Here is a 26070-nt window from a genome sequence, read left to right as displayed (position 1 = left end):
GTGGGTTTGAACCACTGACCTTTCAGTTAGCAGCGGAGCTCTTAACTAGCACTACCAAGGCTCTTTCCCCTAAGGCTAGATGCCTAAATAATGGAGTACCCTTGTCACTCCTAGGACCTGCCTTGTCCCTCAATTATACAATGATCTGGAGGTGAGAGAACCACCCAAGATGGAAGCCCCTGAGGCCCCTGGGTGCTGCCGCCTGCCCTTGGCCCTCTAGGTGAAGTGTAGGTGAGATTGGGAACAACGCCAGGCAGGGACTGGGGCAGAGGCTAGGGTGTAGAAGACCTCTAGTGAGGCACAGAGTACAGTGGTGTGCTCCACCCCACTCTCCCTTCAACGCCGGTGCGTGGGGAGTGAGTGCTCCGCTGTGACCCCTGACTGCCTGACGCTCCAGCAGTTGTTGTGTTAGATGCTGGGGTGCAGGGATGATGAGATAGAGTGATAATGAAGCCGATAAATGGGGGGCCTAATACAATTGAGGTGAGGAAAAGGAAGTCAAGATAAAGCTGTTTTTTAGTCAGCATGGATGGAGGATGATTGGAGGCAAAGACTAAATTAGAAGGTGACAGGTAACCCAAGTGTGAGTGATGGAGGTCTGAAGTGAAAGGTTGTAGGTGGATTAGAAAGGGCAGATGAAAGACAAGGGACAATGGTGGGTGACTGACTGGATATGGAGGGGACAACTATGACTGGTGATTTATTGGGAAGTCAGGAACTGAGGACTGGAGATTAACCTAAACTTAACCCAACCCCTCAAAATATTTGAACAGGGATAGTTAAGAAGATAGTTGTCAGGCAGTCTAAAAGGGCAAAGGTCACTGCATCTTCCCAGTTTCTTGTCAAGGATACTAAAAAAGACTTAAGTAACCAATGTTAGTTATTAAGAGGGGCAAAGAACTCTCAATTTACCTTGGGAATACATTGCTTGGAACACTAAGTCTAGAATACTGTATCATTCATCACCGCAGGCCTCCTGTCTCCCAGTATCCCTCTCCACTTCTTCCTTTGAATAATCACACCCCCTTAATTTTAGCTAGGCACATAGCAATCGGACTCAACGGCACTGGGTTTAGTTTTTTTTTGACATAGCAATCCGCCTAGAGACTACATTTCCCATCCACCTTTGCAGCTGCCGTGTGGCCCTGTAACCATACTTATGCTAATAGAATACAAGAAGAAATAACGTATGCAACTTCTGGATCACATTTTTATGAGGAAGCTCCTTGCCCTTGGTCCTCTCTTTTCCCCTTCTCACTGGTTGGCCAAAGGGACAACCTGCAGCAGCTTTAACCATCATGTTGAGGCTGGAAGAGCTGACCTGCTGGCTGGGATTCCTAAAAAGGCTTGAAAAGCAGAACTGTCTACCCTCAACAGGGCTGCTTCTGGGCTGTTGGCTGAGAGGAAGGGAATTTCTATCTTGTTACTGTATTTAGGGGCCTTCATCACAGCAGCTTAATCTGTACCCCATTTCATTCAGTACAGAGGGTGATAAGCCCTGGCCCGGGCTGCCGAGCCTGCTGACACTGGTGCATGCCTCACTAGATGCCATAGTCCCAAGGTGGGGACTTCTTATACTCAGCTGACCCAGCGCCCACCTAGCCACTGAACCCAGGTGATGCCTGCCAAGCAGCAACATTCAGAGATGCTGTGTTCTAGTGAGAGACCTACCCCACTTCTTCTCTAATCTTATCCTGAGCCTTGACTCTCTGCTAGGTATTTGATTCCCTGATCAGCAGTAAAGCTTTTCTAGTCAATGCTTAGTATTTGGCCTCTAACAGTCTTTATTTTCCCTTAGCAAAGTTACGCACAGAGAAACTAGACCACACTTAGCCATCATTATGAATGCAAGGAGATCCAGAGAGAAAGTATCCCTGAGCGTAAGACAAAGGACCAAACAGTTGTTTTCAAATTTTAGTTTCTTTGGAATCATCTGGAGATTTCATTTAAAAATTCATATTTCCAGGCAGGCCTTACCTCAAGAAATTCTGATTCAGTAGGTCTAGAGTGGGATCAAGGATCCCTGGTGCTGCAATGGTCAAGTGCTTGACTGCTAACTGAAACGTGGGCGGTTTGAACTCATTACCCTCTTTGTGGCTAGTGGGAAAGATGTGGCAGTCTGCTTCCGTAAAGGTTACAGCCTTGGAAGCCCTGTGGGGGCAGTTCTACTCTGCCCTATAGGGTCACTATGAGTCGGAATTGACTGAATGGCAACGGGTAGGGTGGGATTAAGGAATCTACATTTTGAATATGCATCATAGGAGATTTTAACTGCAGGCCTTTTGTGGCTCACATTTTGAGAAACTCTTCCTAAGGGCTATGCTATTAAATGTAAACTAGACATCAGGCGCAAGCCCTGAATCTTTCTTAATCTTGGGTTTAAGTCCCTGATCAAACTTCTGGTGAGTAAATGTTAATTCCAAGGGTGTATGTTCTCAGAAGAAATACAAGAATGCTCCTTAGAAATGAAGATGGCAAGACTTTGGCTCGCTTACTGTGGACATGTCATCAGGAGGGAACAATTGCTACAAAAGGACAGCAAGCTCAGTAAAGTAGAAGGTCATCAAAAATGAGTAAAACCCTCATTGAGATGGACTGCCACAGAGCCTCAACAATGGGCTCAAATACACCAAAGATCCTGGCGATGGTGCAGGGCCATGCAAGGTTTTGTTCTGTTGTACATAAGGTCTCCATGAGTCAGCCGACTCAAAGGCAACTAACAACAACAAATGTTAGGGTGATGGGGAGACCAAGGATTTGTAATGGCACACATTCGCTTAGTCATTACTGAAATAGGGGATGCAGACACATTAGAGAAGGATCGATTGAATTTTAGACAAGTTTGAAGAGATGTGAGCTTATTCAAATAGAAATGCTGAAGTGATAGAAGTGGAACATTCTAAGCACACTCATTGTACAATTGTCTACGAAGCCTCGATACCCAATAGCAGTGATGGAAGTAAGCTCTCATACATGTATTAACTTCAGCAGATTGTTAAACCGGTCCACTTCCTGTCCAAGAACAGTGGTCAAGGAGTTAAGGCGTCCTTGAGGATCCTTGGTGAAAAGGCTCTCGGAAGCACCCTCCATTTCCAGTGTTTCTGAAACACACACAGTTGATTTCTCAGATCAGTCATCACTGTTTCTATCTGTATAACTTTGTTATTGTAATGTGCTTATCTTAACATTTTAAAGCCAATTTCTCCCATTGTTCAAGTCGTATGTACAGGGCTTAAATCTGACAAAATCTCTATAATTTAGAACTCTTTGATGATTCAACTCTATTATAGAAACAATCAGAGAAGATCAGGCTTAAATTCAAACATACCAGGAATCAATCTGTCTGTCTATATCTATCTGTCTGTCTGTCTGTCATCTATCTATCTATCCTGTCTGTCTATCTACCTATCTACATATCATCTGTCTATCTCAAATGTTAAACTAGTTCATTTTGTTTTTCACCTTAAAGCATGTTCCTCATGGCCATTTTCATCTTCTCTGCCAGTCTAAGCATGGGGTCTGTGATCCTGGGATGGGGAGGGTAGGTCCTTGACCGCTGAGGTAAAATACTAGAGGCTGGCTGTGCTACCTGAGGTGACTGTGGGGGAGAAGGGAGAGGTAGAGAGGGGAAAGGATGAAGTGAGAGGTCAACACAGCCCAGCGGTATCTTAGAATTTGAGTGGGGGTTTTGCCTAAAAGGGTCTCTACAGTGAATGAGGCAGCTTTGCGGGAGGGCATGAAAAAATGGGCCTGGGCCTGGGCCTGGGCTGAGTGGGAGTCAGTCAAGCAGACTTCAGGGCAAGACAAGGGACATCCTGTGACCAGAGGGCACTGTCCTGGGACCCGAGTCTTGCCCTCTGCCATGCGGGTGTGTGAGCCACGGCTCTTCTCCAAATTCCCTCCTTGCATCTAGGAGAGAAAGGACTGGGGTGGGAGACAGAGATGAGAGAGACAGCATTTATCCCAAGCTCCTGAGCATCACTCAGAGGAACTGACTCATTGCACAGGCCAAGGTTTAAACTGGATGAGAATTTAGCTCTTCTTTCCTCTACAATCCAGCAGATGAAGAGCCATAGGAGATATAAAAAAAAAAGAAAAAAACTGCATTTTCCTTGCATATCTGAGTGAAGTGGAAAAATTTAGGGGCTCCAAAATTCATCCTTATTTTAATAGGGAGCACCCTTTGCGTTTGTTGGCAGGCCGCACCCACCCCCCACAAGGCACCTTCTCAAGTGCCACTATGCCGATCCTCTTCCATGTGTTGCTTTAAAAAAATTAGCATAGCATGCGTACAGAAACATCTTGTGAGGGAAAGTCCTGATCAGCAAACAAATGCAGACAGAGCATGTTATCTGCATAAAAACACGATATATCAAATTTCTTCTTAAGCGCTCACATTTTGGCTGCTGGAGGAAAATCACACAGCAGTGTGGGTAAGCACAATCTCCCTGGGCCCATGGTGCTGCTGCAGTAACGTGTCCCTGGTCTTTTCTTCCTACCCTTCCCCTCAGGGCTATTCCAAACCCTCAATTCACAAACCATTTGCATTCCTGTACCCTCATTCTTAGTAGATGACCTTGCCTTTCAGTTTCATAGTAAAACCATAGGCTTTATGATGCTTGGAGAGAGAAACCTACATGTCAGTAGGACTCTATGAAACAAGTACATTCTTTCTCTGGTCATCCATCCAACTATCCATCTCTGTTCCATTCAGCCCTCCATCTTATATTCATTGAATTGAAAATTGCTTTCTGAAGTAACCAACTCAGTTTACCTCTACATCAACAAAGCCCTCTACTCAAGTAGCCATTCTTTTGAGGGCCAGCTCCAAGGAGGAGATAATGGGTTCTGAGGTCACACTTCTCCTTTCTCTGGGGGCCTTAAGGGTATTGGTGAGACTCAGTTACTGGTCTCTTCTGCCTCGATTTTCTTTTCCCTATAATGACATCTCTTGCAACCATGAATAATACAAAAAACAAAAACAAAAACAAAACCCATTGTCATCAAATTGATTCTGACTCATGGTGACCCCATGTGTTACAGAGTAGAACTGCTCCATTGGGTTTTTTTGGGTGTAATCTTTAGGGAAGAAGATTGCCAGGCCTTTCTTCTGTGGTACCATTGAGTGGGTTTGAACCTCCAACCTTTTAGTAGCTGAGCACAAACTATTTGCACCACCCAGGGATTGGACCCTGGAATGACAGACTAAGAAAATCTAACTCTACAGCCAATCTAAGAAAAGTGTGAAAGTGAATCTCTTGTGATCATTCAGAAGATTCCTTAACTTAACAGAAAACAAGGTGAAATTAATTTAGCCATTTCTCCTGAATGGAGAAAAAAGAAAATAAAATCAATTCTAGAGCTGGGCTGCCCAATAGAACTCTTTACAATGATGGACACATTCTACACCTGCATTGCCCAATATGGTAGCACTTGCAATGTGGCTCGTGTGACTGAAGAACTGAATTTTTAATTTCTTTTTATTTACATTTAAATTTAAGTAGACAACATGTGGTTAGTGGCTGCCGCCTTGCAAGGTGCTGGTCTAGAGATATCAATAATGAAGTCAAGGGAAGCTCAGGAAAAGGTCTGGTTAAAGTTACATTGGGTTAGAAACCAACTTGCTCCTAATAGTTCTGGCAGTTGAGCTGTCAAGGTGCTGTAGGCTTCTAGTCTACAAATGGAGAGCTCCATGTCAGAATGCAATGAGTAAAGAAAAGTCCCTACATCATAAGTAGATTTGGACACTTGCTAATCAGTTGGCTCACTTTGAGCTTATTCTTAAAAGTGCCACTGCATACAGATGCTGGGAATTATTTATTACCTAGAACTCTGGCCCGGACAGAAGCAACAAGTTCTTGGACAATTTCATCATTGCTTTTTCCTTCTCCACCTGAAGAGGACCTTGGCTGAACTTCAAGTATGGTGTTGATTAAAGTGTTGGTCTCTTTGTACTGTAAGGGTGATAAGAGACAGAACAGTGAAGACTCAAATTCTTAAATCATTCTGTAGCACATATAGTTTACTTATAGAAATAATGACAGTTCTCAAAAACAAGGGAAAGAAATATATGTTGAAGATAGAGTTTGTAAAAAGTGCTTATTGGAAATGCATAGTATATAGTTTTCAGTGTTATATTTTAATATCTTCAGCTAATCATTTAAAAGGCAAATATAAAAATGAGGAAGAAATCATGAGAACACAGTTTTAGGACATACTTTTATTTAAATAGCATTTTTCCTAATTAGAAAAGTAATATAGCTTATTATAAAAAATTAAAAAAAACAGAAAAGTATAAAGAAAATCTACTCACAATCCTGCTGTCCAGAGATAATTATTTATAACATTTTGGTTTTCTCCTACTGTGGACATTTTCTACATATAGGTGCATCTAGTTTACGAGATTGGGTCTATATAATTTATATAGTATTCCTTCTTTTTCAGTTTCCTTTTTCAATATCACGAGCATTTTCCCATACCACTGAAAATTTTATACAAACCTTGCTTTTAGTGACTATGTGTCATTCCATGGTATCAATGTGCCACAGTTAATATAGTCATTCATCTACTTTTTTGGACATTTTTAGATCTTATAGAACTTGGGAATAGAATCTATATGAATTGCATACTCTACCTTTGAAAGTTTTAAAATGATAGATTACTAGAAGGGATGTTTTTAGACTATGTGTTACCACATGGATGGCTAAAAACATTGTATCAATTTATGCTCCCAACAATGGTGTATCAGGGGACCTTGTTTTTCTGTGTCTTTGCAAGAATTAATATTGTGTCAAAATTTAGGCTGGGTTCTCTAGAGAAGCAAAACCAATAAGGCGTATATATAAAAGATATATATAGAGAGATTTATCTCAAGGAAATGGTTCATGTGGTTGTAGAGGCTGGCAAGTCCCAAATCTGGGCTTCGGGTGTCAGGCTAGGGCCTTCTTCTGACTCATGTAGCTGCAGGGGCTGAGGAACCCAAGATTGGCAGGTCAGATGGCAGCCTATTGGCTCACGGGCTACAGAGGCCAACAAATCCAAGATTGGCAGGTGAAACGGCAGGCTGCCGGCTCACAGGCTGTGGAGGCTGATGAATTTCAAGACTGGCAGGTAAGATGGTAGGCTGCTGGCTCACAGGTTGTGAAGACTGACAAAGCTCAAGATCTATAGGCAATACGGCAGGTCACTGGCTCAAGTCCCAAGGGTCAGATGACAACGAGCTGGATGCAGGCTCCAGAGCAAGCGAGTGAGCTTTATCAGCATGTCTACATATATTGGATGCAGGCCACACCCTCAAAGAAACTCCCCTTTCAACTGATTCGCTGCTCACATCAGATCACAAAAGTGGAGGATGACTACACCATTACACAACTACCAAATTACATCATTACATGACTACCAAACTGCATCATTACATAACTGCCAAACCACTGAGAATCATGGCCCAGCCAAGTTGAAACACAACCTTAACTATCACAATAGGTAAAAATGGTTTCATATTGTTTTGCAATTCTTTGAGGATTAGCAGACTTAAACTTTTTAAATATGTTCATTGGCCAAATGTATTATTTCTTTATATTCATGTAATTTGCACATTTTTGATTTTTTGTGTTTTTTTTATTGATTTATAAGAGAGATGGTTTTTTTGGGTATGTATATAATACAGATAGTTGACTTTTTTTTGTTTCAAAAATATTTTGGTTTGCCATTTATATTTTGATTTTCTTGTGAACTTTCTGATATGATAAAATCCACTGGCCCTTACAAAAGCAATATATTTTCCCATTGCTTTTTATGCTTAGAAATTCTTCCCTATTCCAAGATCAGTTAAATATTCTCCATTTTTCTTCTGTTCAGGAGCAAGGTATCATTCTCATTTCCATTTGTTTGAATCTCATAGAGATTCTCACAGAGATTCTCATAGAGAATCTCATAAGGGTAATTCTCTTGGTGTTCCATGTTTAGATACCCATGTGCAATAGTGCTTCCAGGATGGGTGGTGGGATGTTTCAGGTACAGTATTATCTAAGTCCCTCCAGATCAATCCCACTCCAATCTCTAGTCCTTGACCTTGAAACTCCAGCCCCAACATTTGTCATCCACTTACCTGAGTGAGAGAAGCTCAGAAAATATAACCTGGGACTCTAGATCTTGATTATTGAAATTATAGTTTACATAATAGACACTTTCAAATATTACATCTGACATTTCATTAGGTGTTGAACACATACGTCAGGTTATTTACTTAAAGCTATAGTTGAGCAGTTTGGTTCCTTGTTCAGTGCCAGTCATTTAACATTATGTCTTCTCTATTTTAGTTCTTGACTTCTTGTTGGATGGAATGAGTTTTGAAACATTTATTATGCCAGCCTGGTATGGGTAGAGACTTCTAGTGTGCACCCATTCCTAGCTCTCCTCTCCTTTAGGACATAGCAAGGATTACACTTCCACACACCCTTGCAGTTAGGCGGGACACATGATTAGTTCTGGCCAATGAAATGTGAGCAGAAGTAATGGTGGAATTTCTAGCTGAGGCAGTGAAAAGCCTATGCATAATTCTCTAGTGTCTTTCTTCCCATACTGCAGTGAACAAAGAAGCAATTTGTTCCAGTTAATGCAGCTACGGTGTAATAAAGCCTCTGCCAGACTGGGTCCCTGAGTGACTCTGTGGAGCAAAGCCCCTCTGCCAACCTGCCAACACAATCGTTGTATTAAACCACATGAATTTGAGTAATTTTGTTAATTGTGGCATAACCTAATCCATCCTAATATGGTAGCATTTTTTTTTTTTTTTTTTTTTTGCCGAGGGGGATGAGGAGTGGGCCAAATGTTTATATGACCTTTTTCTTTATTATTGTAGTTCTAAATTTGTGCCAGGATCTGTCCAGGCATGGTTTCAGATTTTTTTTTCCCAGCACAGCAAAAAGTAATTAAAGACCTTCTTGAAATATTGCTTGTTATTGTTCTGTTGGATCTCCTTGCACTATTCTCCATACCTATTATCATCTGTTATAATTTTCTATCTTTTTTGGACATTTTAATATCCATTCTGGAATGCTTATTAAATTTGTTCCCTGTATCACATGTGTGATGATCTATATATCAGTTCTGGTCTTCAGGTCCCCAGAGCAGATTTTAATTCTGCTATGATTATTTTTTGGTTCCTTGGAACATTTCGTTCTCTCTCATCTCATGGCATCCTTTGTATTTACATTTCAGCCTGTTCTCACATTCTGGCTCTCTCTTTTGTACAGGCTAAGTTTTCTTATATCCTTTCCTAGATGCCAAAACACATACATTTTTCTGGTTCCTGCAGTAGATGATTTGCAGAAGGTGACTGAGTCTTCTGGATGGTATTTTGTATCCCTTATTTTTTTTTTTTTTATCCTTCAAGAGGAAACCCTGGTGGTGTAGTGGTTAAGTGCTACAGCTGCTAACCAAAAGGTTGGCAGTTAAACCCACCAGGCACTCCTTGGAAACTCTATGGGGCAGTTCTACTCTGTCCTGTGGGTCGCTATGAGTCGGAATTGACTTGACGGCAGTGGGCTTGGTTTTTTGGTTTGGCTCCTTCAATATGTGTGTTTGTTTCCTATTTACTCAAACCCTGTTGGTTTTTTCTTTTCATTTATTCAGCCTTTAAGGAGAAGAGAGATAACAGATCTGAGTTTGCCCATAAACAGTCTATGCAGATGGCCCTTGACTTATGCTCATTATCCTCACTGGAGGCAAGTTTCTTCCTTGTATTTCCAGCTGATGTGCACAGGTCAAAGTCCAAATTTCATTACTAGTTTCTAGTAACATCTATGTAAGTACAACTTGCTGGACTGAGGAAGGAATCATTTATATCTTTTCTATTAAGACTCTTTTGGTTGCAGGAGGTAGAATTATCTATCCTAAACCAGCTAAAGCATAGACAAGGAATCTGTGGACTCATATAACTGGAAAGAAAAGAACACAAGTTGCATGGTTCTTGGGCATGAAGGGATGGATCTAAAACTCTGTTCCCTGTGCATGATTGGCTGTTTCTCTCTAGGCTGCCTTCATCCTCTCCTATGGAGGATGAGCTTCTTTGGTGTAGTTGTGGGAGAAGAGGTGGGTTGGGGGTATCAGGGACAAGGCCTCATAGACAGCTGCAGATACAAAGCATCCTAGCCAGTGATCCCAGAGGAAAACATGAGCCCTCTCTCCTTGCCCCTCTTCCCCTCCCCAGCATCTCTATATAAAAACTCAGGAAAGGACTCTCATTGGCCTAACATGGACCATATGACTACTCCTTGGACCAATTAGCATGACTAAAGGGTGGGGTGCAGCTTTGGCCAGGCCTGAGTCCTATATTTGCTTACTTATGTGGGGGTGGAAGGTTGCTGGAAATTTTATCAGAAGTTCACGGAATGGGGAAGGGGCAATTGCCCCAAAGGAAAGGGATGAGAGTGGGGCACGTCCTATACCACAAAAATGGGGGAAGGGAGGCCAAGCAGGAAAACCTACCAGCGGGCTGCCGCATGCCTGCTGTTCCATTCTTAGTCATGCTGATCCAAAGGGAAATACAAAAACCACACTCCTAGGTACACACTACCGACAGCTTTACCCGTACAACACTGCTTCATTTCTTATAGTGAAGCCTCCACGGAGATTTCCCCTGCCCTCCGCCGCGCTTCCCCATCCCCTCGCAGCCTGCCAAGCCACAGGTTGTAACTCTGCTTGGCCTGAACACGCTGCTGCCAACCACAGTTTGAATTTGGTGCCACAATCCTGCGCATGCGTGAACCAAGATTTTGGCGCATGTGCAAGACCTGAAGAGCTGTGTCCTCAGTCTGTCCTTGGACCTGAACATCACTGACATGATTCAACATCCAGACCTCCAAATGTGGACATGGGAGGGCTAAGGGCGGAGAGTTCTGGGCCAAACCCAACCCCCAGATGACATGGGAAATAAAAAGCTCCCCTACTCCCTCAGACATTGAGCACGTGGCCTTATGGTCAGTAGACCCAGCGCGGCTCCTTGTCGGCGCAGACAATAAATTTCCACTTTCTGTTTCCCTTGCAACTGGCGGTGTGGCATCTGTCTTATTTTGATCGGCTAATAGGACAGGACACAGGAACCCTTTGTTCGGTTACAATAGGATGTGGTGAGCCGTACCATATCCACATGCCCGTTTCCCTCTTTCCCCCACCCCACCCACCCCGGAGCAGTTACGGGTAAATGTTAGCACTAGGTTTGGCCATGTCTTTTTCCTCCTGAAAGTAGACTGTATCTTAGAAAACCAAACTATGTTATTTTAACTTTCTGCCCAATGGCAAATTTAATGGCAGAAGGCACGAAATAAGGTGTCACTGCACTGGTCTCTTGGTGTTCTCTCTGAAGGACCCACTGTTTTTTTGTCTGTGTGTGTGCGTGTATGTGGGTTCCTTAATATCTAGGCAGACCTCACCCTCTATCACTTGCAGTGAAAAAATTTAAGTTGAAAAGAAAGATGATTCGCCTTAAGGCTAAACCTAGTCGCCAACCTCTAAAGCTTTCCAGGGTCCCCAGGAAGACACCTCATTTCATGATTTTGGCTCACCTACAGATGATTTGGCAGTTCAAATCTGCCAGGCACTCCTTGGAAACTCTATGGGGCAGTTCTACTCTATCCTATAGGGTTGCTATGAGTCGGAATTGACTCTATGGCACTGGGTTTGGTTTTTGGTTTTGGTTACAGATGATTGACCACGGTAGACAATGTAACTAAGAGCGCTGGCGGTGCCGGGTCATGAGGGAGCCTTGACTGCTGTGCTGAGGACCTTGGACTGTCCTTAGGTAATTGTGAGGCAATGGGAGGCCTTACACAGAGGAGAAAAAGAAGCCAGTTTGCCCTTTGGACCCATCCCTGTGGTCTGGCACTGTGACCTTGATGAATCATGCTTCGTAAGAAAATCATTTTAATTTATCTCTTTGGACATTCGTTACTGTACTTTCATAACCTAATCATCTGTGGATCCCAAACCTTTGTGTGATATGATGCGAATGTGCCAGCATGGAGGGAGATGGGCAAAGGAGACAGGGCTGTATTATCATCCAAATCCCCACGCTGTGGTAGACTGTGAGCGGCAGATTATGGACGAGGCAGAAGGCAGGGAGGTGGAGGGGATCCGTAGTAACAGGGAAAATACATGATGAGCTTAGAATTCTGTGAAGGGCCCAAAGGGAACAAGCTGAATACTGAAGTCAAGGTGGAAATCTTTATTTTATTTTTTTATTTAAGGATATTATAAATTACAGAACTAGTGAGGTGATTCCTGAAGTTTCAAGTTTATATAAACAAGATGAATATGTTTTTTAAGTTGCAAGGCCACATACCTGGAAAGCTAAGTTGGCATTTTCATGCATTCCAAATACTTCTGGGTCATCTATCAAAGGCAGATTTTCAATGTAGTCCCTAAACTCTTGAAGGCTGTCGGCCAAGGGTGCAAAATAGATGCCTGTGATTAAAAAGACAGAAGGTAAACATGTCTCAAACAGACTGGCTTTATACTGCTGGGTTTGGGGCCTCCTTTCTTGGCTCTGATGGTGGTTCCAGCTAGCTGCCTCACAGAGAAAAAACCCAAACCCACTGCTGTCGAGTCAGTTCTGACTCATAGCAACCCTATAGGACAGAGTAGAACTGCCCCATAGAGTTTCCAAGGAGTGCCTGGTGGATTCAAACCACTGCCCTTTTGGTTAGCAGCTGTAGATCTTAACCACTATGCCACCAGGGTTTCCTCACAGAGAAAAGGGACTGTTTTTCCCAGCCTCTTTGCTTGCACTGCTGTGTTTAGTGTTATCACCTTTTCTTGAGGCCTCGAGCATCTGATCACTCTCCTAAGTTTTTGGGTGTCTCCCCCAGAACATTCCAAGCTTCTGAGAGACTAGGGCTGTGCTGCTCAAAGGCAGCACCCGGACTGCCTCCTTAAGGGCTCCAAATTTATGCTGGGTTAGACTGCTTTCTCATTTGTTTGATAAACAACAACAATCCTCCCAGTCCTCCAAACCAAAAGCGATATATGCAAAACACTGAAATCTAGGGTACTCAATTTTCCATAGACATTAGAGGATATACAGTTGAGTCTTATTAGTCTTTTTCAACTCAGTGGTAATCGCAGCCCTGGTGACGCAGCGGTTAAGCATTTGGCTGCTAACCAAAAGGTTGGCAATTCAAATCTACCAGCCACTCTTTGAAAACCTTGCGAGGCAGTTCTACCCTGTCCTATAGGGTCATTACGAGCACGAGTCAGAATCCACTCAATGGTAATGGGTTTGTGCACTAATCAGACTGCCCTCTCAAAAGGGGTCGACAGTTAGGAACCATTAATCTACTTGCTGAGCTATCACCAACTCAAGGACCTGTTTCTTACTCAACTCACTGTAATGGAAGCTCTCTTTAATTGCATTCCAAGTATATTAGAAAACATATTTAAACAAAACCAACTTTAAAAGAGAAATTCAAAGTTGTTACTGCACAACATGTATCCCTGTACTTTTACTACCAAACCAGTTTTGAAGGTTGTCAAGCATGGCAGTGGGGTGGCGGTGGGAGCTGGTGGTGACGACTGGAGATAGAGAGCTGCTAGGTGGAAAACTGAGAGATGCTGTCAATGGTTTCTTGGCAAAGGTCTTTTTTGTAATATTGAAAAGTCATTTACCTGATTCCGAATATTTATAATCGGCTTCTAATGTCTCAGGTGAAAAAAATTTTTTCAAGACAGTACGAAGGCATCGTTGATCCCAGGTGTCTGTAACTCTACCACCATATGTAATTTCACCTGAAAAAGAGTTTGCATTTTAAAATAGTTTATTGTTTGTTTTTTATTGATAAGCATACCCAAATTTTAATAAAACATACCAAATAAAACATATTTATTTGGTGCTGAATATGGAGATACCACATCAGAATTTCCTTCCACTGCCCTTCAAAAATAGAATACAAGGCAATTTTTAAAAGGCAGAAAGGCAATATGGTATATGTACTTTATTTTGGGTTTTCCAAATAATATAAAATAAAGCCACAGAATTCTGTGTATTCCTTCCTTCTTCCTATTCTTTTGCTTCTAAATCTTGATTTTGGGTCTTATCCTGTCATTGACTGGAGTATTCTAGAACACACACACTTTCCACGAAACAGTGCTTCTTCCTGGGGCCAATAAGAAAAATATTTGCAGAAAAGCATTCAAACTCCAAGTTGCTGTTGTTAGGGGCCGTGGAGTCAGTTCCAACTCATAGGGACCATATATGTACAACAGAACCAAACACTGCCCAATCCTGTGCCATCCTCACAATTGTTATTATGCTTGAGGCCATTGTTGTAGCGACTGTGTCAATCCATCTCACTGAGGGTCTTCCTCTTTTCTCTGGCCCTCTACTTTACCAAGCGTGATGTCCTTCTCCAGGGATTGGTTCCTTCTGATAACATGTCCAAAATACATGAGATAAAGTCTCACCATCTGTCATAGATTGAATTGTGTTCCCCCAAAATATGCATATCAGTTTGGCTGGGCTGTGATTCCCAGTATTGTGTGATTGTCTACCGTTTTGTGATTGAAATAACTCTCCTATGTGTTGTAAACCCTAAAGCCGAGGGAGAAGAGTTGCTGTCCTTGTGGCCTGGAAGGTGGAGCTGAAGCCCGGGGCCAAGAGGCCTCCACTCAGAATCCAGAGAAGTGTGGCCAATACCAAGGGTCTGGAGAGCAGGGCTATTGTGTGAGTGGTCTCAGAGAACAGAGGATTATTTTCAAGCCTTGAGGGCTAATGTAATGTGTTCTGCTAACTTGCTTGGTGCCTGTTACCATACGCCTTCTTTCCCTCCAATTTCTTCCATTTGTAATGGAAATGTCTAACTTGTGCCTGTTCTACCATTGTACCTTTGGAAGTAGATAACTTGTATTCTAGATTTCACAGATGAAGAGAAATTTTTGGATTTTGAACTTGGAGTTAAGATTTTGCTGTGATATGATGGGGTGACTATGTTTAACATGTGACAAGGACATGAATTTTGGAAGGCCAAATGGTGGGATGTCATGGATTGAATTGTGTCTCCCAAAAACATGTGTATCAATTTGGCTGGGCCATGATTCCCAGTATTCTCTGATTGTCCACCATTTTGTGATTGACATAATTTTCCTATGTGTTGTAAATCCTAATCTCTGCCTGTGGTTAATGAGGCAAGGTTAGATTATGTTAAAGAGGATTAGGGTGGGATGTAACACCCTTGCTCAGGTCACATCCCGGATCCAATGTAAAAGGAGTTTCCCTGGGGTGTGGCCTGCACCACCTTTTATCTTACAAGCAATAAAAGGAAAGGGAAGAGAGCAGAGAGGGGGGACCTCATAAGACCAAGAAAGCAGTGCTAGGAGCAGAGTACGTCCTTTGGACCTGGGGTTCCTGTATGGAGAAGCTCCTAGTCCAGGGGAAGATTGATGACAAAGACCTTCCTCAAGAGCTGACAAAGAAAGCCTTCCCCTGGAGCTGACACCATGAGTTTGGACTTTTAGCCTACTTGACTGTGAGAGAGTAAACTTCTGTTTGTTGAAGCCATCCACTTGTGGTATTTCTGTTATAGCGGCACTAGACAACCAAGACACCATCCTGACTTCCAAGGAGCATTCTGGCTATACTTCTTCCAAGACAGATTTGTTCATTCTTCTGGCAGTCCACAGTATATTTGATATTCTTCGCCAACACCATAATTCAAAGACATCAATTCTTCTTTGGTCTTCTTTATTCATCGTCCAACTTTCACATGGATATGAGGCAATTGAAAATACCATGGCTTGGGTCAGGTGCACATTAGTCCTCAAAGTGACGTCTTTGCTTTCTGACACTTTAAAGAGGACTTTTGCAGTAGATTTACCCAACGCAATAAGTCATTTGATTTCTTGACTGCTGCTTCCATGGGCATTGATTGTGGATTCAAACTCCGTAGACACCTTATAAATTACGCCAAGCTAGGGAGGAGAGAGAGAGCCAAGGTGAAAGAAACAATGTGCCTCACAGAAATTATGTTATGGGGAATTAAGACTCACTGGTATCTAGCTCTTTCCACAGAGTGGCTATGTTCAGCATGCTCCACTGCCATCTCAAAATTACAAGTAGGAAAGAACCACACTGGAATGATATCTATTACTGATATAATTCTTTGGCAAAATTCCAGATCCTTTGCTACAATTGATTATTCACCACTGTAGTATACCTGGAAGAATCTCATCCTTGGTACTGACATTGTCAACTTCTGAATCCCCATTCTCATTTCTATCTCTTCTATTAGGTGAGGAGGAAAAAAAAAATTTTTTTCATTCTCTTTCAAACTGAGATTGTTGGTTATTTCAGTATTTCGGTCTTGGAATCTCAATAATTTATTTCTTCCGAGATAAGAGTGTATTTACTCTGTGTCTCCTGTAGGAACACCTATCTTTCGTCTTGTGTTGGAGCACCCTTTGTTAGTCTTGTTGGATTAGCCTCTCACTCAGGGAGAAAGGAGGGGGAGTAGGTACCAGGGCTGATGATCAAGTAGCTGAATCTCTGTATTAGCAATTCTAAGAGGGAAGGAGGAGAAGCTGCTGTAACTTCCTGGGAATATTCTTCAGCCATTCCCTGGTAAGTCTAGGAACACAAAGTTGGGTTAAATTTCTGCAGTGGATCCATCAAGGCCAGCTTGAAGCTTTTCTTGGATCCTTGGGGCTGGATGAGAATGTAAAGCTCAAGGTTCTCCAGCTACATGATGGCATTAAGAAAGGAGGATGGCCAGGAAAATTTAGACTCCAACACTTAGTGGTGAGAGAAAAGAGTTTCCTTATATTATTCTAAAAAAAATTTTAATCGAAAATCTCTATATTTTGAGAAGTAGCACAAAGATGTTTTTCTTATGAGTTAAAAGATTTTGTGCTTGTCCATCCAAATTTAGTTTTATCCTTTTGCTTGGCTCAAACCTAGTAAATAAAGAGCTCTACCATTTTGACTCAGGGTAGATGAATCACAGTTCAGGAAGGAGTCCTGTGGGCACGCTCTTCCCAGAAGAGGGGCGTTGGGGCTATCCACCATACATGCCCACCACCTGGCCTGGCCCCAGCACCAGCATTCCTTCGGTCTTCGCTGCAGAGGCTGAGTGGTGGCTTCCTTCTTCTCTTCTTTTCCTATTCCCATGGCCTGGCTTGGGATGGGCCAATGCAAACTGGACAGGCCTGAGATTGGGCTCTGTCCTTACCTATTTTGAGATCAGATACGTCTCCAACAGCACTCCTGAATTTATGCATTGCTGGAGCCCACACCGTGAAATTTTTAAGACCCTTCCCCACAACTCAAAGTACCTTCCTATGTATATAAAGCCCCCCAAATATTTCTGTTTGTTCTCTACTGTCTAGTTTCCCCACAGCTGTTACTAGAGCCCCTTGTTCAATTCATCATCTTGCTTTTATTGTAGCTTTGTAAATTGTTGTACCTTTCCCAGACCTAAAAGACTTTAACTGCTAACCATTGCTTACAAGGTAGAGCCAAAATTCATTAACATGACACATAGGCCTTTGAGAGTGTGGCCCTAGCTCACCTTTTTAAGTTTTATTGAAGATAATTTTTTTCTCTATACGCACTTTCCCTTTGTACACACCTCTGTTCCAGCCCTACTGAAATACTATTTCTACAGTCAAGCCACACCTCACACACTGCTGGGCTTTTCACATCACTGTCCTCTCTGCCCAGTGTGCTCTCCTGCCTCTTCTCTCCTGGTGAGCCCAACTTCCCCACGGTTCAGCACCCAACTCAATCAGTTCAACTTCCTTGGTGAAGCTTTCCCAGATTCCTCCCGATAGTATTAGTTGATCCTTCTAAATCCCCACAGCATTGTGTATACACTTCTATTTTGGTGATTATCATAACATTATGATTTACTCATTCTTCCTCACTCCCTAACCCATGCGCTTTTGGTAGACAGGGAATATGTCATCTGTGTATTTCCAGCATCTATCATTGTGATAATATCTTCTGAATGAATTCATAAATGGCTGCCTAAAATTCCACCATTAGCAAGTATCACCACCTGGATAAAGCATTGCCTTGTTGCTCCTATCCTTTTTTAAATAACAGCTTCTTGTTATGTGCTGTTGAGTCAGTTCCGACTCATAGCGACCCTATGCACAGCAGAATCAAACAGTGCCTGGTCCTGGGCCATCCTTACAATCATTGTTATGCTTGAGCTCATTGTTGCAGCCACTGTGTCAATCCACCTCGTTGAGGGTCTTCCTCTTTTCCCCTGACCCTGTACTTTGTCAAGCATGATGTCCTTCTCCAGGGACTGATCCCTCCTGACGTGTCCAAAGTGTGTAAGACACAGTCTCGCCATCCTTGCCTCTAAGGAGCGTTCTGGCCGCACTTCTTCTGAGACAGATTTGTTCATTCTTTTGGCAATCCATGGTATATTCAATATTCTTCACCAACACCACAATTCAAAGGCATCAATTCTTCAGTCTTCCTTATTCATTGTCCAGGTTTCACATGCATATGATGTGATTGAAAATACCGTGGCTTGTGTCAGGCGTGCCTTAGTCTTCAAGGTGACATCTTTGCTCTTCAACACTTTAAAGAGGTCCTTTGCAGCAGATTTACCCAATGCAATGTGTCGTTTGATTTCTTGGCTGCTGCTTCCATGGCTGTTGATTGTGGATCCAAGGAAAATGAAATCCTTGACAACTTCAGTCTTTTCTGTTTATCATGATGTTGCTCATTGGTCTAGTTGTCAGGATTTTTGTTATGTTGACGTGCAATCCATACTGAAGGCTGTGGTCTTTGACCTTCATTAGTAAGTGCTTCAAGTCCTCTTCACTTTCTGCAAGCAAGGTTGTGTCATTTGCATAACGCAGGTTGTTAATGAGTCTTCCTCCAATCTTGATGCCCCGTTCTTCTTCATATAGTCCAGCTTCTCGGATTATTTGCTCAGCATACAGATTGAATAGGTATGGTGAAAGACTACAACCCTGATGCACACCTTTACTGACTTTAAACCAATCAGTATCCCCTAGTTCTGTCCGAACAACTGCCTCTTGATCTATGTAAAGGTTCCTCATGAGCACAATTAGGTGTTCTGGAATTCCCATTCTTCGCAACGTTATCCATAATTTGTTCTGATCCACACGGTCAAATGCCTTTGCATAGTCAATAAAACACAGGTAAACATCCTTCTGGTATTCTCTGCTTGACCGAGGTATAATTTTACAAGTCATAAAATTTATATACAGTTTATGTGTTCAATTCAATAATTTTTAAAATAAATTTACGGAGTTATGGAACCATCACCACAATCTAATTTTAAAACATTTCTATCACCTCAAAGAGAAATTTCTCGGCCATTTATGATCCCTCCCCATTTTCAGTCCCCTGTGTTCAACCACTAATGTACTTCCTGTCTCTATAGGGTTGGCTTTCCTGGAATTTTCATATAAATTCATACAACATGTGGTCTTTTGTGTATGGCTTCTTTTATTTAGCACAATATTTTCAAGGTTCATCCATGTTGCGGCAGTAATTTATTCCTTTTTATGGCTAAATAATATGTTTTATCGATTCATCAGTTGATGGACATGTAGGTTGTTTCCACTTTTTGGCTATTGTGAATAATGCTGTTATAAACATTTGTGTAGAAGTTTTTGTGTAGAGATATTTTTTAATTTTTCCTGGGTATATACCTAGGAGCGTAATTACTGAATTGTAAGGTAACTTTATTTTTACACTTCCCAAAGCAATGGTGCCATTTTACGTTCCTACCAGCAATATAGGAGGGTTCCAATTTCTCCACATCCTGTTAACATTTGTTATTATCCTTTTTTTTTTTTTTTTTTTTTAAATAGCCTTCCTAGTGGGTATGAGGTGGTACTCATTATGGCTTCAATTTTCATTTCCCTAATGACTAACTGAGCACATTTATATGTGTTTATTGGCCATTTGTATGTCTTCTTTGGTATATTCAATGTTTTTTCAAATCTTTTGTTCATTTTTTAAGTGGATTACTTTTCTTCTTATTATTGAGTTGTAAAAGTTCTTTATATCTTAGGATACAAATCCCTTGTCAGATATATAATTTGCAGATACGTTCATTCTGTAGCTTGCCTTTTCACTTTCTTGATGTGTTTGTTGAAATGCAAAAGTTTTAAATTTTGATGACATCCAATTTATCATTTTTTACTTTTATTGCTTGTGCTTTTGGTGTCTTATCTAAGAAATGATTACCTACCCAAGGAAACAAAGATTTACCTCTATGCTTTCTTCTAAGAGTTTTATAGTTTTAGCTGTTACGTTTAGGTCTATCACCCATTTGAATTAATTTTTGTGTATGGTGTGAGAGAAGCATTTATATTTATCCTTTTGCATGTGAATATCCAATTGTCCTGGCACATTTTGTTGAAAAGACTACACTTTCTGCATTGAATTGTCCTGGGACCGTTGTCAAAAATTAATATGGCATAAATGCAAAGGTTTATTTCTGGACTCCTAATTCTGTTCCATTGATCTATAGGTCTACTGTTATGCCAGTAACACACTGTCTTGATTATTGTAGCTTTGTAGTAAGTTTTGAAATTGAGAAATGTAAGTTTTCCAACTTTATTCTTTTTTTAGATATTGTTTTTGCTATTTGGAGTCCTCTGCAGTTCCATGTGGCTGTTAAGATTAGCTTGTCAATTTTTGCAAAAATGCCTGATGAGATTTTGATAAAGATTGCGTCGAATCTATAGATCAGTCTGGGGGAGTACTGCCATCCTAACAATATTGACTCTTCCAATCCATGAGCATGGCTATCTCTCCATTTATTTAGATCATCTTTAATTTCATTCAGCAATGTTTTACAGTTTCAGTGTACACATCCGTACTTCTTCTGTTAAATTTATTCCCAAGTACTTTATTCTTTTTGATGCTATTATGAGTGAATTAAAAGACATATCATTTTTGGATTGCAGTTGATAGTTGAACATTGCTTTTATATCCTGTGACCTTGCTGACTTTGTTTATTACTTCTAGTTGCTTTAAAGCCAATTTTGTAGGATTCTCTGCAGACAAGATCATGTCATCTGCAAATAACGACAGGGTTACTTCTTCCACTCCAATCTGGATGCTTTTATTGGTTTTTCTTGTCTAATTTCCCTGGCTAGAAGCTCTTCTGCAGTGTTGGATACAAGTAGTGAGAACAGATACATCCTCTCTTGCTCCTTTCTATTCTTTTAAAAACACAATTACTTCCACAGCAGTAAAGATTGAGGTCACCTGAAAGGTCAGATGTTCTAGGAATGAAGGAAGGGAGGGAAAAACAAGGAACAGGAAAATTCAGGGTGAGTAGAGTAGAGGGTGCCAGAGAAAAATTCTGCCTACATTAATATTTCACTAATCAATCTTGGCCCTATTAGCATAGCTGAAAGCAGAAGTATAAAATATCCCCTTCTGACTGGCCTCCTAGATTCCAGCCCTCCTCTCGTGATCCATCCTGGGGACTGGTCCTTATCCATCATCACTGTCATTTCCCACCCTCTGCTCAAACATGTTCCAAGGTTTCATCTGCCTTTCAAGGCTCTAGATTACCTGATACCCCTCTGTAATTCCCCTTTCCCCTTACTTGCAGAGGAAAACCGCCCATTCCCAGACACCAGTTCTCTCCTCTGCCCTTTTCAGACCTCTCTCCTTCCCCCGTTCTCAGGGCACTTCTTCCCTCCCTCGTTACTTGGGACCACATGGTCAAACTGGATTTAGTTCTGGCAACAAGATCCCCACATGGCTATAATTAATATTTGCCATGACTGTAATTCCTGAAAGATCTTTTCCTTTTTCACAAATATACCAAATTCAACAGGTCTCTACTAGTCAACAGATTTTTACATTCTTTTGAATTTAAGACCACTGACTCTGGAGGCTAGACTCCTCGGATTCAAACCTTGGCTCCACCACTTATAAACTGTGTGCTTCACTTTCCTCATGTGTAAAAGGAGGGTAATACTAGTCCTCGCCTTATGGAGTTGTTAATGAGGATTAAATACACTGATTCATGGGAAATGCTTAAAACAGTGGCTGGCATGATTTGCTGTTATTGTTGTTTGGGAAAACATCTGCCCCATTTCCATGTGTAAATATTTTTATGATGTTCTTATTGGGTTTTCTTCTCAGGGTCTTATCTCCACAAGGGGAATATCAGAAGTCATCATCACCACCACCAAACACTGGGGAGGACACCGTCTTCCTAAGGGCTTGGACCTGGTGGGCAGAAACCAACAACCTTGTGGGCACAGCTGGATGCCCTGGTCCTGTGGAATACTGACCAGTGATGTAAATCAGGGCATCCCAGGGGATCTTTCCTTCCTGACAGTAAAGGTTGAGGTTCAGCAAGGCACATTCCCTGTCACTGTCGTTAAACTCATAGCAGATATTCCAACCCAGAGGGCCAAACTTTTTTCTCTCCTGGAACAGAAAATGAAACCAGTTTTAAATAAAATTTGATGAAATCAATTTTGTGTAAATTATTGAAAATTTAGAGGTTCCTTTTGCAGTAGGGCACCCTCATACTGCAAAATCTGTAAAAATCTTCCAGTTCAACTTTAATTAGGTTTTTACCAAAGATTGAAACAGAGGAGGCATTTCTTCCTCCAATACTGCTCCCCCCTTATATTCCCAACAGAAAATTTGTAATTACTGGAAATTTGATAGACCTGCCAAAAGAACATTTGTTCGTCAGGGTAAAATAAAGTAACACATTTTCCCATCAAAATATGAAAAAAAAAAACAAAACCAACCTCTGAGTTTTCTGACATAAAAATACTGACACTGTTATCATAGAGAGCGCTAACCGTCTGTCCTCTGACAAGACCTTTCAGTCATGCCATGCTATGCTGATTCCATACTAACTTCTCCATAGTAATAGCTTTTAAAAAAAACTGATACACAGATCCATAATCCTTGTCTCATAATGTCCCATATTGAAATATTTCCCCTCTTATTATCCCTTTATCCCACAGTAATTTCTTAATTATGAACTGATAAATCAGGAGACTGGTCCCATGTTCCCTCCTCTTCATCTCAAAATTTCCCCAAATCTTAAACCAACTCCTCATCTCAGCTGCTTTTGTTAGTGGGACAAAGGCCTCATACCCAGAGCCCCTGATCCCATCCCCTTGGGCTTCCTCTAGGACCTTGTTCACTTATATCTTGCATCCTTAATTTTTTTTCTTCTTCTTTCTGTTTCTTTTCCGTTATGTGGCATAAATTTGAAAACCAGGCAGCCAGTCTAATCAAGACATCATCTAGAGGTATGTAGTCAGAGAGTCAGAATTCAGGTAGAAAGCCACAGGATGGATACCAGAGCAGAGCAGTGAGGTTTGAACACAGGGAAGCAGAAAGTGGTGCCAAACTGAAGGTCATCTTTCAGGAGACCTGACGCTCCAGGAGACTTGATGCTCCAGTCATAGGTGGGGAGGAAGCTGTTAAGGGTGCTGAGCCCCCTTGAACAGGAACAGGTAGGAGAGAAATTATTGCAGGAAAAATAAGGAAGACTCGATGACTGACAAGATATATGTTTGTGAAGAAGGAAGAATGAAAATAATCTTGAAGTTTTGACTGAAGGTGACTGAGAGAATGAGACTACCATTTGCAGAAAGAGTCTGCAGGAGAAGCAGATTTTGGGAGTGATGCAGAACTGAGGACATCAATTTTGCGCTTGTTGAATTTGACCTACTGCATTCATCCAGGTGATGGTGTTCTGTAGACAGAGATCAGAACAGAGATGGAAACTGAACCTGGGAAATACTGAGGCAAGGGGGTACAGAGATTGGTGCTGAGTTAAAGCAATTTGGATTCAGACACAGAACTGGGCCCTCAGAGTCTCCCAATGCCATTTGTGACCTTTCATTTAGCTTTTTCTTTTTTAACAGAATACACCTTTCTTGTTGCTGTGAAAAAGCCGAATTGAATATACCTGAATAATTGCGTGAAAGAAACAGATGCCGAATATTATTTGTCTCCATTTTCTTCCAAGTATATTTTCTTCAAAAAATGAAGGTGTCATTTCCGTAAATGCTCGCCTGATATTTGCACGTAAGCCTTTTGGAGGCTCATTAGTTACCTGGAGTTAGACGGAACATACATGGGAGAGAGTTTACAGATTTGAACTATTTCTAATTAACACACATGTACTGAGGTCATTAAGCAGAATGTCCCCAGCATAGTCCAGCCTGCTGTGTATTTGGCTGAGCCATGGTCCTGGGAGAATAGGGCCTGGCCTGGCCCTCAGACCTACAGTGAGCGAACCAGCTGCATAAGGACCTTAAATACTTCTATTTGGTGCCCATTTCTCTCAACATGGGCCAAAAAACATGCTCAGACCTTTTCCATTGGATTTTTCAGTCATCCCAACATATGGCATTGTCTTACTCTTTCACTTGATGATGTGGGGCAGGGAGGGAAGAGGCACTCCTTTGCTCCTGGGTGATCATTCATATGCAGAGGTGTCCTACGTATTGGAACTTTCTGCACTGAAATCCAGCAACCATATCACCTGTGCTTTTTCCTACCTCTCAAGTGCTGAAGCAGTCCCCTAACTATGGGAGGGGTTCCATTCTCATCACTTGGCACCCTGGACATTTTCTTGTAGAGAGCAAGAGGGGGAGGAGTTGAATGACCAACAGGACTAAGGCATCCTGGGATGGGCAGTGGGTTGGGGAACTGTTTCCCAGCTTGCTATATAAGGTGAAAGGATGTTGGCTTCCACCTCCCCACCCTGGCTGCACAGACCTCAACGTGGCCCTGTGTGGGGCCTGAGCCCACTGGACCTACTAGGTGAACGCTCCGAGGTCAATCATCTGACGTTGTTCAAACAAGGCATACGTTACCTTGACAGAATTTTGAAGAACTGTGACAGGAAATGTGTTACTAGGCATGGAACTTAAAAAAAGCCGAAAAGTGTCCTTGATAACAATATCTGTTTAAAACAAAGACAGAACAACAAAACAAAAAACTGTTGAACTCTTAGTAACATTTTTCTATAAGAAATAATTGTTATAGGGTAGGAAAAATGATGTAAACTCTGTTTTAGGACCTGGCTTAGCTAGTTTAAGTATGTGGGGATGGGGAGGTCTTTCTGGAAACTTCACATCGGAGGGCTTGGCAGTCTAGAAGCTGGCACACTTGAGTAAAGAAATTGGGAGCATGTTAATTTTCAATACGTGGTCAAGATGTTAAGAGATTTCCCTTTGAAATGGGAAAACTCAAAAAAAAAAAAAAAAAAAAAGGCGATAGTTACTGCCGGTGCATTTGTACTTTTTTATTTTCCCATTAAATTTAAGGCAGATGGCATGAAAGTGATCAGAAAAGCTTTCTCCCCTCTGCATAGAAACTGCAAAGGGAATGAAGTAGCAGGGATACAGTGAGATACGTTTACTTTCTGAGCTGTGGGCAGAGAACCTAAAAAAGGACAAACTCTACTCTAGGTTCAAAAGGCCAAAATGCAGTCGGAAAACTCATTGTTCCCATCACCGGAAGACACAGCACTGTCAGAGAATGACTTTCTTAGCATTGGCGTTTTGTGTGTGTGTGTGTGACATCAATTACATTCAGCATATTGTGCAACCATCACCACTATTCAATTCCAATTTTTTTCATCACCCTTAACAGAAACTCTGTACCCCTTAATAATGTCCCCCTTTCCCCTCCCACCGGCCCCTGGTAACCACTAATGAACTTTGGTCTCTATGCCCTTGGTCTCTATGCCTACTCTAGATATTTCATAAGGAGCCCTGGTGGTGCAAGGGTTAAGCACTTGGCTGCTAACCGAAAGGTCAGAGGTTTGAAACTACCAGCCAGCCACTCTGCAGGAGAAAAAGACATGGCCATCTGCTTCTATAAAGATTAAAACAGCCTAGGAAATCTTATGGAGCAGTTCTGCTCTGTCCTATAGGGTTGCTATGAATCAGAATCGATTCAATGACACACAACAACAGATAAATAAGTGGGATCGTGCAGTATTTTGTCCTCTTGTGTCTGCTTTATCTCACTTAGCATAATGTTTCCTAGGTCCATATTGTAGCAGGTATCAGGACTTC

General features: G+C 41.8%; 1 protein-coding gene across 1 annotated transcript in view; it reads right to left on the bottom strand.

The window, feature by feature from the left end:
- The window catches only part of DNAH6 (dynein axonemal heavy chain 6), a 302643-nt gene that overhangs the window by 11707 nt on the left and 264866 nt on the right, over positions 1 to 26070 (bottom strand). The window contains exons 66-72 of the mRNA XM_064268785.1: positions 24862 to 24950; positions 23949 to 24095; positions 22300 to 22438; positions 13663 to 13782; positions 12341 to 12462; positions 5825 to 5954; positions 2974 to 3101 (exon numbers count right to left, since the gene is read on the bottom strand). Of these exons, the coding sequence (XP_064124855.1) occupies positions 2974 to 3101; positions 5825 to 5954; positions 12341 to 12462; positions 13663 to 13782; positions 22300 to 22438; positions 23949 to 24095; positions 24862 to 24950 (875 nt within the window). The remainder of the gene's footprint in view (positions 1 to 2973; positions 3102 to 5824; positions 5955 to 12340; positions 12463 to 13662; positions 13783 to 22299; positions 22439 to 23948; positions 24096 to 24861; positions 24951 to 26070) is intronic.

This window comes from Loxodonta africana, chromosome 15 (genome assembly GCF_030014295.1).
Source record: "Loxodonta africana isolate mLoxAfr1 chromosome 15, mLoxAfr1.hap2, whole genome shotgun sequence".
Classification (NCBI taxonomy): Eukaryota; Metazoa; Chordata; class Mammalia; order Proboscidea; family Elephantidae; genus Loxodonta; species Loxodonta africana.
Note: the sequence above shows the minus strand (reverse complement) of the source record. Positions and strands in the feature narration are given on the sequence as shown.